The sequence below is a fragment of the Haliotis rubra genome, unplaced genomic scaffold (assembly GCF_003918875.1).
Source record: "Haliotis rubra isolate DU_JTF1 unplaced genomic scaffold, ASM391887v1 Scf538, whole genome shotgun sequence".
NCBI classification, from domain to species: Eukaryota; Metazoa; Mollusca; class Gastropoda; order Lepetellida; family Haliotidae; genus Haliotis; species Haliotis rubra.
The window spans coordinates 699,914-715,670 of record NW_025767233.1 but is presented as its reverse complement, the minus strand read 5'-3'; the positions used below and the strand labels follow the sequence as shown (position 1 = coordinate 715,670).

The window sequence follows — 15,757 nt, the reverse complement described above, 5'->3', positions numbered from 1 at the left end:
ACATGCTGTAGGTCGATGTGGTTTCATTAGTGTCCTAACACATTACATGCTGTAGGTCGATGTGGTTTCATCTGTGTCCTGATACATTACATGCTGTAGGTCGATATGGTTTCATCAGTGTCCTAATACATTACATGCTGTAGGTCAATGTGGTTTCATCAGTGTCCTAATACATTACATGCTGTAGGTCGATATGGTTTCATTAGTGTCCTAATACATTACACGCTGTAGGTCAATGTGGTTTCATTAGTGTCCTAATACATTACATGCTGTAGGTCAATGTGGTTTCATTAGTGTCCTAATACATTACATGCTGTAGGTCAATGTGGTTTCATCAGTGTCCTAATACATTACATGCTGTAGGTCGACGTGGTTTCATCAGTGTCCTGATACATTACATGCTGTAGGTCGATATGGTTTCATCAGTGTCTTAATACATTACACGTTGTAGGTCAATGTGGTTTCATCTGTGTCCTAATACATTACATGCTCTAGGTGGATGTGGTTTAATCAGTGTCCTAATACATTACACGCTGTAGGTCGATGTGGTTTCATCAGTGTCCTAATACATTACATGCTGTAGGTCGATGTGGTTTCATCTGTGTCCTAATACATTACATGCTGTAGGTCGATGTGGTTTCATCTGTGTCCTAATACATTACATGCTGTAGGTCGATGTGGTTTCATCTGTGTCCTAATACATTACATGCTCTAGGTCGATGTGGTTTAATCAGTGTCCTAATACATTACACGCTGTAGGTCGATGTCGTTTCATCAGTGTCCTGATACATTACATGCTGTAGGTCGACGTGGTTTCATTAGTGTCCTAATACATTCCATGCTGTAGGTCGATGTGGTTTCATCTGTGTCCTAATACATTACATGCTGTAGGTCGATGTGGTTTCATCTGTGTCCTAATACATTACACGCTGTAGGTCGATGTGGTTTCATCAGTGTCCTAATACATTACATGCTGTAGGTCGATATGGTTTCATTAGTGTCCTAATACATTACATGCTGTAGGTCAATGTGGTTTAATCAGTGCCCTAATACATTACATGCTGTAGGTCGACGTGGTTTCATTAGTGTCCTAATACATTACATGCTGTAGGTCGATGTGGTTTCATTAGTGTCCTGATACATTACATGCTGTAGGTCGATGTGGTTTCATTAGTGTCCTAATACATTACATGCTGTAGGTCGACGTGGTTTCATCTGTGTCCTAATACATTACATGCTGTAGGTCGATGTGGTTTCATCTGTGTCCTAATACATTACACGCTGTAGGTCGATGTGGTTTCATCAGTGTCCTAATACATTACATGCTGTAGGTCGATATGGTTTCATTAGTGTCCTAATACATTACATGCTGTAGGTCGACGTGGTTTCATTAGTGTCGTAATACATTACATGCTGTAGGTCGATATGGTTTCATAAGTGTCCTAATACATTACATGCTGTAGGTCGACGTGGTTTCATTAGTGTCCTAATACATTACATGCTGTAGGTCAATGTGGTTTAATCAGTTTCCTAATACATTACATGCTGCAGGTCGACGTGGTTTCATTAGTGTCCTGATACAGTACATGCTGCAGGTCGACGTGGTTTCATCAGTGTCCTAATACATTACATGCTGTAGGTCAATGTGGTTTAATCAGTGTCCTGATACATTACAGGCTGTAGGTCGATGTGGTTTCATCAGTGTCCTAATACATTACATGCTGTAGGTCAATGTGGTTTAATAAGTGTCCTAATACATTACAGGCTGTAGGTCAATGAGGTTTAATCTGTGTCCTAATACATTACAGGCTGTAGGTCAATGTGGTTTCATCAGTGTCCTGATACATTACACGCTGTAGCTGAATGTGGTTTCATCAGTGTCCTAATACATTACATGCTGTAGGTCAATGTGGTTACATCAGTGTCCTAATACATTACATGCTGTAGGTCAATGTGGTTTAATCAGTGTCCTTATACATTACATGCTGTAGGTCGATATGGTTTCATTAGTGTCCTAATACATTACACGCTGTAGGTCAATGTGGTTTCATTAGTGTCCTAATACATTACATGCTGTAGGTCGATGTGGTTTCATCTGTGTCCTAATACATTACATGCTGTGGGTCGACGTGGTTTCATTAGTGTCCTAATACATTACATGCTGTAGGTCAATGTGGTTTAATCAGTGTCCTTATACATTACACGCTGTAGGTCGACGTGGTTTCATTAGTGTCCTAATACATTACATGCTGTAGGTCAATGTGGTTTAATCAGTTTCCTAATACATTACATGCTGCAGGTCGACGTGGTTTCATTAGCGTCCTGATACAACACATGCTGCAGGTCGACGTGGTTTCATCAGTGTCGTAATACATTACATGCTGTAGGTCGATATGGTTTCATCAGTGTCCTAATACATTACATGCTGTAGGTCAATATGGTTTCATCAGTGTCCTAATACATTACATGCTGTAGGTCGATATGGTTTCATTAGTGTCCTAATACATTACACGCTGTAGGTCAATGTGGTTTCATCAGTGTCCTGATACATTACAGGCTGTAGGTCGACGTGGTTTCATCAGTGTCCTAATACATTACAGGCTGTAGGTCGATATTGTTTCATCAGTGTCCTAATACATTACACGCTGTAGGTCAATATGGTTTCATCAGTATCCTAATACATTACATGCTGTAGGTCAATGTGGTTTAATCAGTGCCCTAATACATTACATGCTGTAGGTGGACGTGGTTTCATCTGTGTCCTAATACATTACATGCTGTAGGTCGATGTGGTTCCATTAGTGTCCTGGTACATTACATGCTGTAGGTCGATGTGGTTTCATTAGTGTCCTAATACATTACATGCTGTAGGTCGATGTGGTTTCATCAGTGTCCTAATACATTACATGCTGTAGGATATGGTTTCATCAGTCGATCAATGGTTTCATCAGTGTCCTAATACATTACACGCTGTAGGTCAATGTGGTTTCATCAGTGTCCTAATACATTACACGCTCTAGGTCAATGTAGTTTCATCAGTGTCCTAATACATTGCAGGCTGTAGGTCAATGTGGTTTCATCAGTGTCCTGATACATTACACGCTGTAGGTGAATGTGGTTTCATCAGTGTCCTAATACATTACATGCTGTAGGTCAATGTGGTTTAGTCAGTGTCTTAATACATTACATGCTGTAGGTCGACGTGGTTTCATCAGTGTCCTGATACATTACATGCTGTAGGTCGATATGGTTTCATTAGTGTCCTAATACATTACACGCTGTAGGTCAATGTGGTTTCATTAGTGTCCTAATACATTACATGCTGTAGGTCGATGTGGTTTCATCTTTGTCCTAATACATTACATGCTGTAGGTCGACGTGGTTTCATTAGTGTCCTAATACATTACATGCTGTAGGTCAATATGGTTTAATCAGTGTCCTTATACATTACACGCTGTAGGTCGACGTGGTTTCATTAGTGTCCTAATACATTACATGCTGTAGGTCAATGTGGTTTAATCAGTTTCCTAATACATTACATGCTGCAGGTCGACGTGGTTTCATTAGCGTCCTGATACAGCACATGCTGCAGGTCGACGTGGTTTCATCAGTGTCCTAATACATTACATGCTGTAGGTCGATATGGTTTCATCAGTGTCCTAATACATTACATGCTGTAGGTCAATGTGGTTTCATCAGTGTCCTAATACATTACATGCTGTAGGTCGATATGGTTTCATTAGTGTCCTAATACATTACACGCTGTAGGTCAATGTAGTTTCATCAGTGTCCTGATACATTACAGGCTGTAGGTCGACGTGGTTTCATCAGTGTCCTAATACATTACCCGCTGTAGGTCGATTTGGTTTCATCAGTGTCCTAATACATTACACGCTGTAGGTCAATATGGTTTCATCAGTGTCCTAATACATTACATGCTGTAGGTCAATGTGGTTTAATCAGTGCCCTAATACATTACATGCTGTAGGTCAATGTGGTTTCATCAGTGTCCTAATACATTACATGCTGTAGGTCGATATGGTTTCATTAGTGTCCTAATACATTACACGCTGTAGGTCAATGTAGTTTCATCAGTGTCCTAATACATTACAGGCTGTAGGTCAATGTGGTTTAATCAGTGTCCTGATACATTACAGGCTGTAGGTCGATGTGGTTTCATCTGTGTCCTAATACATTACACGCTGTAGGTCGATATGGTTTCATCAGTGTCCTAATACATTACAGGCTGTAGGTCAATGTGGTTTAATCAGTGTCCTGATACATTACAGGCTGTAGGTCGACATGGTTTCATCAGTGTCCTAATACATTACACGCTGTAGGTCGATGTGGTTTCATCAGTGTCCTAATACATTACACTCTGTAGGTCGATGTGTTTTCATCTGTGTCCTAATACATTACATGCTGCAGGTCGACGTGGTTTCATCAGTGTCCTAATACATTACACGCTGTAGGTCGACGTGGTTACATCAGTGTACTAATACATTAGATGCAGAAGGTCGACGTGGTTTCATCAGTGTCCTAATACATTACATGCTGTAGGTCGATGTGGTTTCATCAGTGTCCTAATACATTACATGCTGTAGGTCGACGTGGTTTCATCAGTCTCCTAATACATTACACACTGTAGGTCGACGTGGTTTCATCAGTGTCCTGATACATTACAGGCTGTAGGTCGACGTGGTTTCATCAGTGTCCTAATACATTACACGCTGTAGGTCGATATGGTTTCATCAGTGTCCTAATACATTACATGCTGTAGGTCAATATGGTTTCATCAGTGTCCTAATACATTACATGCTGTAGGTCAATGTGGTTTAATCAGTGCCCTAATACATTACATGCTGTAGGTCGACGTGGTTTCATTAGTGTCCTAATACATTACATGCTGTAGGTCGATGTGGTTTCATTAGTGTCCTGATACATTACATGCTGTAGGTCGATGTGGTTTCATTAGTGTCCTAATACATTACATGCTGTAGGTCGATGTGGTTTCATCTGTGTCCTGATACATTACATGCTGTAGGTCGATATGGTTTCATCAGTGTCCTCATACATTACATGCTGTAGGTCAATGTGGTTTCATCAGTGTCCTAATACATTACATGCTGTAGGTCGATATGGTTTCATTAGTGTCCTAATACATTACACGCTGTAGGTCAATGTAGTTTCATCAGTGTCCTAATACATTACAGGCTGTAGGTCAATGTGGTTTAATCAGTGTCCTGATACATTACAGGCTGTAGGTCGATGTGGTTTCATCTGTGTCCTAATACATTACACGCTGTAGGTCGATATGGTTTCATCAGTGTCCTAATACATTACAGGCTGTAGGTCAATGTGGTTTAATCAGTGTCCTGATACATTACAGGCTGTAGGTCGACATGGTTTCATCAGTGTCCTAATACATTACACGCTGTAGGTCGATGTGGTTTCATCAGTGTCCTAATACATTACACTCTGTAGGTCGATGTGTTTTCATCTGTGTCCTAATACATTACATGCTGCAGGTCGACGTGGTTTCATCAGTGTCCTAATACATTACACGCTGTAGGTCGACGTGGTTACATCAGTGTCCTAATACATTATATGCAGAAGGTCGACGTGGTTTCATCAGTGTCCTAATACATTACATGCTGTAGGTCGATGTGGTTTCATCAGTGTCCTAATACATTACATGCTGTAGGTCGACGTGGTTTCATCAGTCTCCTAATACATTACACGCTGTAGGTCGACGTGGTTTCATCAGTGTCCTAATATATTACACACTGAAATGGTGAAATTCTTCCATCTTGGATGGCAAAACGGTGTCATGTTAAGTTACACACTCGAGACAAACATGACACTCTTAATGTCAGGTTACATTCTATAATCTAGGTCGCCAACATGGTCTCAGTGTCATGTTAAATTGTCTACAGCTGACCAGCACGCCACTGGTTAAAATCCGTAATCGAGGTGAACAGTGTCTACCTACCAGGGCAGTGCAGATGATGACTGCTCCATGTCTCGTTGTTGTGGCAGATGACAGTTACGGACTGGTTGACGTTGTTGCAGGTGTATGCCCTGGTACTGCCAGCAAGCGTGGGCCCAGGCATCAGCAGTGCGTTGTCTACCTCAACCGGCTCGGCACACCTAAGACCTTTAAACAGGAGAAGCAACTGGTATCAAGAAATTTGTTAGAATTGCAAATAGCAAAACCAAATGAAAACGTACCATGCAGCCTATGCACAAAGTATGGCAACACACCATAGTTCTCATAGCATCACGATGTTACCAGTACCATAGCAAAGGCAGTTATCCAACCCGGAATTTAACTTCATATCTGGATAAATTAGCCTTCAAGGCACAATTAAATTAAAGCTAAAAGCCAAAAAATGTAGTTTATTGATGCAAGCAGACATGACAAAGAAATTACTAATTTTGTAGTGCTGCTAACTATGATCGTGTGATGTTAACAAGTGTCGGCCTACAATCCTCACCAAGTAGCAATACATAATTATCAATAACCGAGCACAACTGCAATATCGGGTGTAACCTCCGCCAGCCGCAATAATTACAGTATCGGGTGTAACCTCCGCCAGCCGCAATAATTACATTATCGGGTGTAACCTCCCCCAGCCGCAATAATTACAGTATCGCGTGTAACCTCCGCCAGCCGCAATAATATATCGGGTGTGACCTCCGCCAGCCGCAATAATTACAATACCGCAATAAGCCGCAATAATTACAATATCGGGTGTGACCTCTGCCAGCCACAATAATTACAGTATCGGGTGTGACCTCCGCCAGCCGCAATAATTACAATATCGGGTGTAACCTCCGCCAGCCGCAATAATTACAGTATCGGGTGTAACCTCCCCAGCCGCAATAATTACAATATCGGGTGTGACCTCCGCCAGCCGCAATAATTACAGTATTGGGTGTGACCTCCGCCAGCCGCAATAATTACAAGATCGGGTGTAACCTCCGCCAGCCGCAATAGTTACAATATCGGGTGCAACCTCCTCCAGCCGCAATAATTACAATATCGGGTGTAACCTCCGCCAGCCGCAATAATTACAATCCTGCCAGCCACAATAATTATAATATCGGGTGTTACATCCGCCAGCCGCAATAATTACAATATCGGGTGTGACCTCCGCCAGCCGCAATAATTACAATATCGGGTGTAACCTCCGCCAGCCGCAATAATTACAATATCGGGTGTGACCTCCGCCAGCCGCAATATTACAGTATTGTGTGACCTCCGCCAACCGCAATAACGTCCCTGACCATGTTACAATATCGGCCATCCTCCAGCTGTAATCAATATCGGACGCCAGCCGCAATGAAGTTGACGTTGAATTATAATATCGGTGTTCCGCGTTCTTTTGACCTCATAATGGAGGGTGTAACTTGCAACCAATAACGTACCTCAAGCCTGTGTTGACGTTGAGGTATTGCTGAAGGACTGAAGGACTGAAGGATTTTCCTGTCGTATTCTGTGATCCATAATGATCCAAACATGCTCTACGGTATGAAGGTCTGGACTCAAAAGTTGAGTTGTCTCAGCATGTGTCGCCAAGCATTCTCATCCATGAAGATTTGCCCTGCGTTCAGATATTGTTCATGTGGCACAACAACTCTGTCTCGAATATCAGCGATGTACCGTTGTCCATTCAGAGCTTGTCTGATGGTCAATAGGTCAAGTTTAGAGTCATGTGAGAGGTCAAACTGATGTCTTCTGCCCAATCGGTTGATAGTCGGTGGATGACCACAATTTATTTGGCAATAGTCCTCAACGACATGCCAGCATTCCGCATATCAATACCTTGTCATCTTTGAGCAGTTGAGGAGGCCCCATTTTTGCTTATGAACAACGAAATAAATTGATTGTCAGCGTTATCGAGCTGACAGATCAGGAGAATAATGATAATTTTATGGATATACAACTTCTTTTATTCTGTGGGGGCGACGTTTCGACATAGATTCTAATGTCCTTGTCAAACAAGTGATGACTTCTAAACTCATTTCTAAAATGCCCATCAAAGAAGACTGACAGAACAGGTTACATAATACTAGTAGTTACTTAATGGCGGGCACATGTATTGCACGTGATGTTTGCCCGTGATCGTAGAACGTGCATATCTAAACTCAAACTACGATATGCCCGAAATAAATGGAGTTTTGCAGGTTGATAGTCATAGGTGTTGAGATACTTTTATCAGTCTGTATATAGATACTGGTATCAAATGAACAAAGTAAAAGGCTTGATCACATTTAAAGACAAGTCTGTTATTGGATGCCGGGTCGATTAACCAGAACAACAACATTATTATCATCGGTACCATGAAGTAATATCTGCACGGATGTGTGCAGGAAAAGGTTCTTCCGGAAAGCAAAGTTTGACACGGTGTAAGTCCAGAAGGTATTAGTTTCAAGTCGACTAGACATCTAATGTCTCTGGAAACAGCAAAGATAAGTGAGTGATTGAGTTTAGTTTTACGCTGCACTCAGGAATATTCCAGCTATATGCGGCGGTCTGTAAATATTCGAGTCTGGACCAGACCATCCAGGGATCAAGAGCATGAGCATTGATCTGTGCAGATGGAAACCGATGACATGTGTCAACCAAGTCAGCGAGCTGACCACCCGATCCCGTTAGTCGCCTCTTACGACAAGCATGGTTTACTGAAGATCAATATTCTAACCCGGACCTTCACGGGTCACTATATTTAGGTCCGACACCAGTGCCGATACAACTGAAAGCAACAACACCTAAACATACGTATGCATTTTCCGTCCAGGCCCTTCCAGATGCCTTTCAAGCCATGTTTGGTACAGATGCTGCTGTTACTGTTCCCTTTGAACTTGAATCCTTTCTTGCAGGTGAACGTTGCTACTTTCTTGCGCCATCTCCCGGTGGCTCGTACACGGGCATTGGGGAGAGGCTTTGGGGGTGGACATCGGATTCGGGGGGGCTCTAAAACCCAACGGACATTTACTGTTATCAAATGAATCATTTAGCATCTAATGCTGACCAGTGCAATGGTAACATTGGCGTTAAAGATGGATAGCTAAAACATCTGATAGGAGGTCTTGCATATCTAACTTATGAATTTTATCTTTTGAAAGAGATTCTCAGGGGTTAAAGAGGAATTGTCACAGAAATACAGTTAGCTGTGTCCTACAGCTATAAATGGTTACGAAAGGCTATATAATTTTTTTGGTAAAATATGTGTAAAATTCACATCGGCGGAAACAAGAAACGAGTTTGATATGGCTAAGATGGGCCAATGGTCAAAGGCGCTGCCTTTCAGTGTACACAGTTGCGTCAAGCTGGCGTGTCCGGATCTTTGTCAGCACAATAACAGTGCTCGAAGGTTTTCACAGTTCGACTAAGGCCCACGACTTACGTCACCCCCACTACATGACCCACACCGAGACAGGCACTCACTTGCTGGGACGCATGTATGCGTTTTGTCGTAACCAAAACAGGTGAAGCTTTCTTTGCATGGCCGGTCATCACAAGGGTTTCTGAAAGACTATATTTGGCAGTAATAGCTAGTTGGGTATATGCATCAATCTAACAGTACTCAATAACACAAACAACAAGTAAAAAGTATTTCTTTTCAAAATACATTGTGATATTAGTAATAACTCTCACAGCAACCGGTCACAGATTTACAGTAATGTATCTTTGCGTATCTTTTCCTTGGTATATTTCTAAGTGTCATTTCGAGCTTCTGTCACCGCTATGATACGGCGACGCGAGCCCTTGTCTTAAATTCAAGCCGCAAAACCGGGGCTTACATACACGGAAAAAGTATCGCAACACCTGTGCTCTTTAACCCCTACATAGTCGTTCATATTCATATCATAATTATGCTTGTTATAGGAATATTTTGAGTATATGGTTTTGCAAAACAATTTCCATGTGTATATAGCAACTAACTGGTGTGCAGATACATATATAGCAACTAACTGGTGTGTAGATACACATATAGCAACTAACTGGTGTGTAGATGTATATATAGCAACTAACTGGTGTGTGTAGATCCATATATAGCAACTAACTGGTGTGTAAATACATATATAGCAACTAACTGGTGTGTGTAGATGCACACATAGCAACTAACTGGTGTGTAGATGTATCTATATCAGCTAATTGGTGTTTAGATACATACATAGCACCTAACTGGTGTGTAGATACATATATAGCAACTAACTGGTGTGTAAATACATATATAGCAACTAACTGGTGTGTAGATACATACATAGCAACTAACTGGTGTGTGTAGATGCATACATAGCAACTAACTGGTGTGTAGATACATACATAGCAACTAACTGGTGTGTAGATATATATATAGCAACTAACTGGTGTGTAGATACATACATAATAACTAACTGGTGTGTAGATGCATATATAGCAACTCATTGGTGTGTAGATCCGTACATAGCAACTAACTGGTGTGTAGATATATATATATATATATAGCAACTAACTGGCGTGTAGATACATACATAGCAACTAACTGGTGTGTAGATATATATATAGCAACTAACTGGTGTGTAAATGCATACATAATAACTAACTGGTATGTAGATACATATATAGCAACTAACTGGTATGTAGATACATATATAGCAACTGACTGGAGTATAGATACATATATAGCAACTAACTGGTGTGTAGATACATATATAGCAACTAACTGGTGTATAGATACATGATAGCAACCAAATTGTGTGTAGATATATATATAGGAACTAACTGGTGTGTAGATATATATATAGGAACTAACTGGTGTGTAGATACATATATAACAACTAACTGGTGTGTAGATGCAAATATAGCAATTAAATGGTGTGTAGATTCATATATAGCACCTAACTGGTGTGTAGATACATGTCATAGCAACTAACTGGTGTGTGTAGATGCATACATAGCAACTAACTGGTGTGTAGATACATACATAGCAACTAACTGGTATGTAGATATATATATAGCAACTAACTGGTGTGTAGATACATACATAATAACTAACTGGTGTGTAGATGCATATATAGCAACTCATTGGTGTGTAGATCCGTACATAGCAACTAACTGGTGTGTAGATATATATATATATATATATATATAGCAACTAACTGGTGTGTAGATACATACATAATAACTAACTGGTGTGTAGATACATATATAACAACTAACTGGTGTGTGTAGATGCATACATAGCAACTAACTGGCGTGTAGATACATTCATAGCAACTAACTGGTGTGTAGATATATATATATAGCAACTAACTGGTGTGTAGATACATACATAATAACTAACTGGTATGTAGATACATATATAGCAACTAACTGGTATGTAGATACATATATAGCAACTGACTGGAGTATAGATACATATATAGCAAATAACTGGTGTGTAGATACATATATAGCAACTAACTGGTGTATAGATACATGATAGCAACCAAATTGTGTGTAGATATATATATAGGAACTAACTGGTGTGTAGATATATATATAGGAACTAACTGGTGTGTAGATACATATATAACAACTAACTGGTGTGTAGATGCAAATATAGCAATTAAATGGTGTGTAGATTCATATATAGCACCTAACTGGTGTGTAGATACATACATAGCAACTAACTGGTGTGTGTAGATGCATACATAGCAACTAACTGGTGTGTAGATACATACATAGCAACTAACTGGTGTGTAGATATATATATAGCAACTAACTGGTGTGTAGATACATACATAATAACTAACTGGTGTGTAGATGCATATATAGCAACTCATTGGTGTGTAGATACGTACATAGCAACTAACTGGTGTGTAGATATATATATATATATATAGCAACTAACTGGTGTGTAGATACATACATAATAACTAACTGGTGTGTAGATACATATATAACAACTAACTGGTGTGTGTAGATGCATACATAGCAACTAACTGGCGTGTAGATACATACATAGCAACTAACTGGTGTGTAGATATATATATAGCAACTAACTGGTGTGTAGATACATACATAATAACTAACTGATATGTAGATACATATATAGCAACAAACTGGTATGTAGATACATATATAGCAACTGACTGAAGTATAGATACATATATAGCAAATAACTGGTGTGTAGATTCATATATAGCAACTAACTGGTGTATAGATACATGATAGCAACCAAATGGTGTGTAGATATATATATAGAGAACTAACTGGTGTGTAGATATATATATATAGGAACTAACTGGTGTGTAGATACATATATAACAACTAACTGGTGTGTAGATGCAAATATAGCAATTAAATGGTGTGTAGATTCATATATAGCAACTAACTGGTGTGTAGGTACATATGTAGCAATTAACTGGTGTGTAGATATATATATAGCAACTAGCTGGTGTGTAGATACATACATAATAACTAACTGGTGTGTGTAGATGCATACATAGCAACTAACTGGTGTGTAGATACATACATAGCAACTAACTGGTGTGTAGATATATATATAGCAACTAACTGGTGTGTAGATACATACATAATAACTAACTGGTGTGTAGATGCATATATAGCAACTGAATGGAGTGTAGATACGTACATAGCAACTAACTGGTGTGTAGATATATATATAGCAACCAACTGGTGTGTAGATACATACATAATAACTAACTGGTGTGTAGATACATATGCAACAACTAACTGGTGTGTGTAGATGCATATATAGCAACAAACTGGCGTGTAGATACATATATAGCAAGTAACTGGTGTGTAGATACATATATAGCAACTAACTGGTGTGTCGTGTGTGTAGATACATATATAGCAACTAACTGGTGTGTAGGTACATATGTAGCAATTAACTGTTGTGTAGATATATATATAGCAACTAACTGGTGTGTAGGTACATATGTAGCAATTAACTGGTGTGTAGATACATATATAGCAACTAACTGGTGTGTAGATATATATATAGCAACTAACTGGTGTGTAGATATATATATAGCAACTGACTGGAGTATAGATACATGTATAGCAACTAACTGGTGTGTAGATACATATATAGCAACTAACTGGTGTGTGGTCTGTGTAGATACATATATAGCAACTAACTGGTGTGTAGATACATATATAGCAACTATCTGGTGAGGAGATACATATATAGCAACTAACTGGTGTGCAGATACATATATAGCAACTAACTCGTGTCTGGTGTGTGTTTCATATATAGCAACTAACTGGTGTGTAGATACATATATAGCAACTAACTGGTGTGTAGATACATACATAATAACTAACTGGTGTGTAGATACATATCTAACAACTAACTGGTGTGTGTAGATGCATACATAGCAACTAACTGGCGTGTAGATACATATATAGCAGCTAACTGGTTTGTAGATACATATATAGGAACTAACTGGTGTGTAGATACATATATAGCATCTAATTGGTGTGTAGATACATATATAGCATCTAACTGGTTTGTAGATACATATATAGGAACTAACTGGTGTGTAGATACATATATAGCAACTAATTGGTGTGTAGATGCCTATATTGCATCTAACTGGTGTGTAGATGCATATATAGCAACTAACTGCTGTGTAGATGCATATATTGCAACTAACTGGTTTGTAGATGCATATATAGCAACTAACTGGTGTGTAGATGCATATATTGCAACTAACTGATGTGTAGATGCATATATAGCAACTAACTGGTGTGTAGATGCACATATTGCAAGCAACTGGTGTGTAGATGCATATATAGGAACCAACTCGTTGTAGGACACTACCGGAGACATGGCAGATGTTGAATACTGAGAGTTGGACGCTATCTTGCCTTGAGGTCGGGACACATGGCAGATGTTGAGTACTGAGAGTAGGACACTACCTTGCACTGAGGTCTGGACACATGGCAGATGTTGAATAGTGAGAGTAGGACACTACCTTGCACTGACGTCGGGACACATGAGAGATGTTGAGGACTGAGAGGTGGGCACTACCTTGCACTGAGGTCGGGGCACATGGCAGAAGTTAAATACTGAGGGTAGGACACAACCTTGCACTGAGGTCGGGACACATGGCAGATGTTGAGTACTGAGAGTGGGACACTACCTTGCACAGAGGTCGGGACACATGGCAGATGTTGAGTACTGAGAATAGGACACTACCTTGCACTGAGGTCGGGACACATGGCAGATGTTGAGTACTGAGAGTAGGACACTACCTTGCACAGAGGTCGGGACACATGGCAGATGTTGAGTACTGAGAGTAGGACACTACCTTGCACAGAGGTCGGGACACATGGCAGATGTTGAGTACTGAGAGTAGGACACTACCTTGCACAGAGGTCGGGACACATGGCAGATGTTGAATACTGAGAGTAGGACACTACCTTGCACAGAGGTCGAGACACATGGCATATGTTGAATACTGAGAATAGGACAAAAAATGCACTGAGGTCAGGACACATGGCAGATGTTGAGTATTGAGAGTAGGACACTATCTTGCACTAAGGTCGGGACACATGACAGATGTTGAGTACTGAGAGTAAGACACTATCTTGCAGTGAGGTCGGGACACATGGCAGATGTTGAGTACTGAGAGTAGGACACTGCCTTACACTGAGGTCGGGACACATGGCAGATGTTGAGTACTGAGAGTAGGACACTACCGTGCAGTGAGGTCGGGACACATGGCAGATGTTGAGTAGTGAGAGTAGGACACTACCTTGCACTGAGGTCGGGACACATGGAAGATTTTGAGTACTGAGATTAGGACACTACCTTGCACTGAGGTCGGACAAATGACAGATGCTGAGTACTGACAGTAGGACACTAACTTGCAGGGAGGTTGAACATTGATAGATGTTGAGTACTGAGAGTAGGACACTACCTTGCACTGGATTCGGACACATGACAGATTTTGAGTACTGAGAGTAGGACACTGCCTTGCACTGAGGTCGGACACATGACAGATGTTGAGTACTGAGATTAGGACACTGCCTTGCACTGAGGTCGGACACATGACAGATGTTGAGTACTGAGAGTAGGACACTGCCTTGCACTGAGGTCGGACACATGACAGATTTTGAGTACTGAGAGTAGGACAATACCTTGCACTGAGGTCGGGACACCACTCCGTACACATTGTTGAAATCTACGTCCAGGTCGGTTGGGCGTTGATGCTTAGTTTTCATCAGGGAACACTTCCTGGTCTTGAAGGAAAAGTTCACAGTCTTACACGGAGTTGTTGACCAGCAAAGGTTGAAGCACTGCTGCGAATTTCTCAGAATTTTTTCATGAAACACAACACCTGCAAAACGTAATCGGCCTCTCTCCTCCGCTGGTCCACACTGTCTCCTGGCCACAGCAAGAGCTACCCATGACAGGAGGACGACTAGTGCCGCCGCCATCGTTGCCTGAAGGTTACAAGTCTCACCATCACAAGACAATCAATGATATCAGTGTGCGTACGTGCGTACGCGTGTGTTTGCTTTATTTTCTTAACGCCACTCTCAGCTATATTCTAGCAATATGACGACTTAACCTGGAATTATAGAGTTTGTATCTGAAATTCAAGCGATTAATACTTAATACCATCGAGGAACGATGACTGTCGATTGACCGTGTGACCAGCCCTACCATTAAGTCCTCTTTTACGATCAACATAAGTCGTTAGTGTAACAAGGAAAGCTGATTCTCGTACCCAAACTAAAACACAA

At 40.6% G+C, this 15,757-nt stretch overlaps 1 protein-coding gene across 1 annotated transcript in view; it reads right to left on the bottom strand.

Moving 5' to 3' along the window:
- Positions 1–15,448, bottom strand: part of LOC124253289 (sushi, von Willebrand factor type A, EGF and pentraxin domain-containing protein 1-like) — a 50,987-nt gene extending 35,539 nt beyond the window's left edge. The window contains exons 1-4 of the mRNA XM_046687032.1: positions 15,149–15,448; positions 9,455–9,542; positions 8,786–8,980; positions 5,993–6,157 (exon numbers count right to left, since the gene is read on the bottom strand). Of these exons, the coding sequence (XP_046542988.1) occupies positions 5,993–6,157; positions 8,786–8,980; positions 9,455–9,542; positions 15,149–15,448 (748 nt within the window). The remainder of the gene's footprint in view (positions 1–5,992; positions 6,158–8,785; positions 8,981–9,454; positions 9,543–15,148) is intronic.
- Between the last annotated feature and the right edge of the window lie 309 nt (positions 15,449–15,757).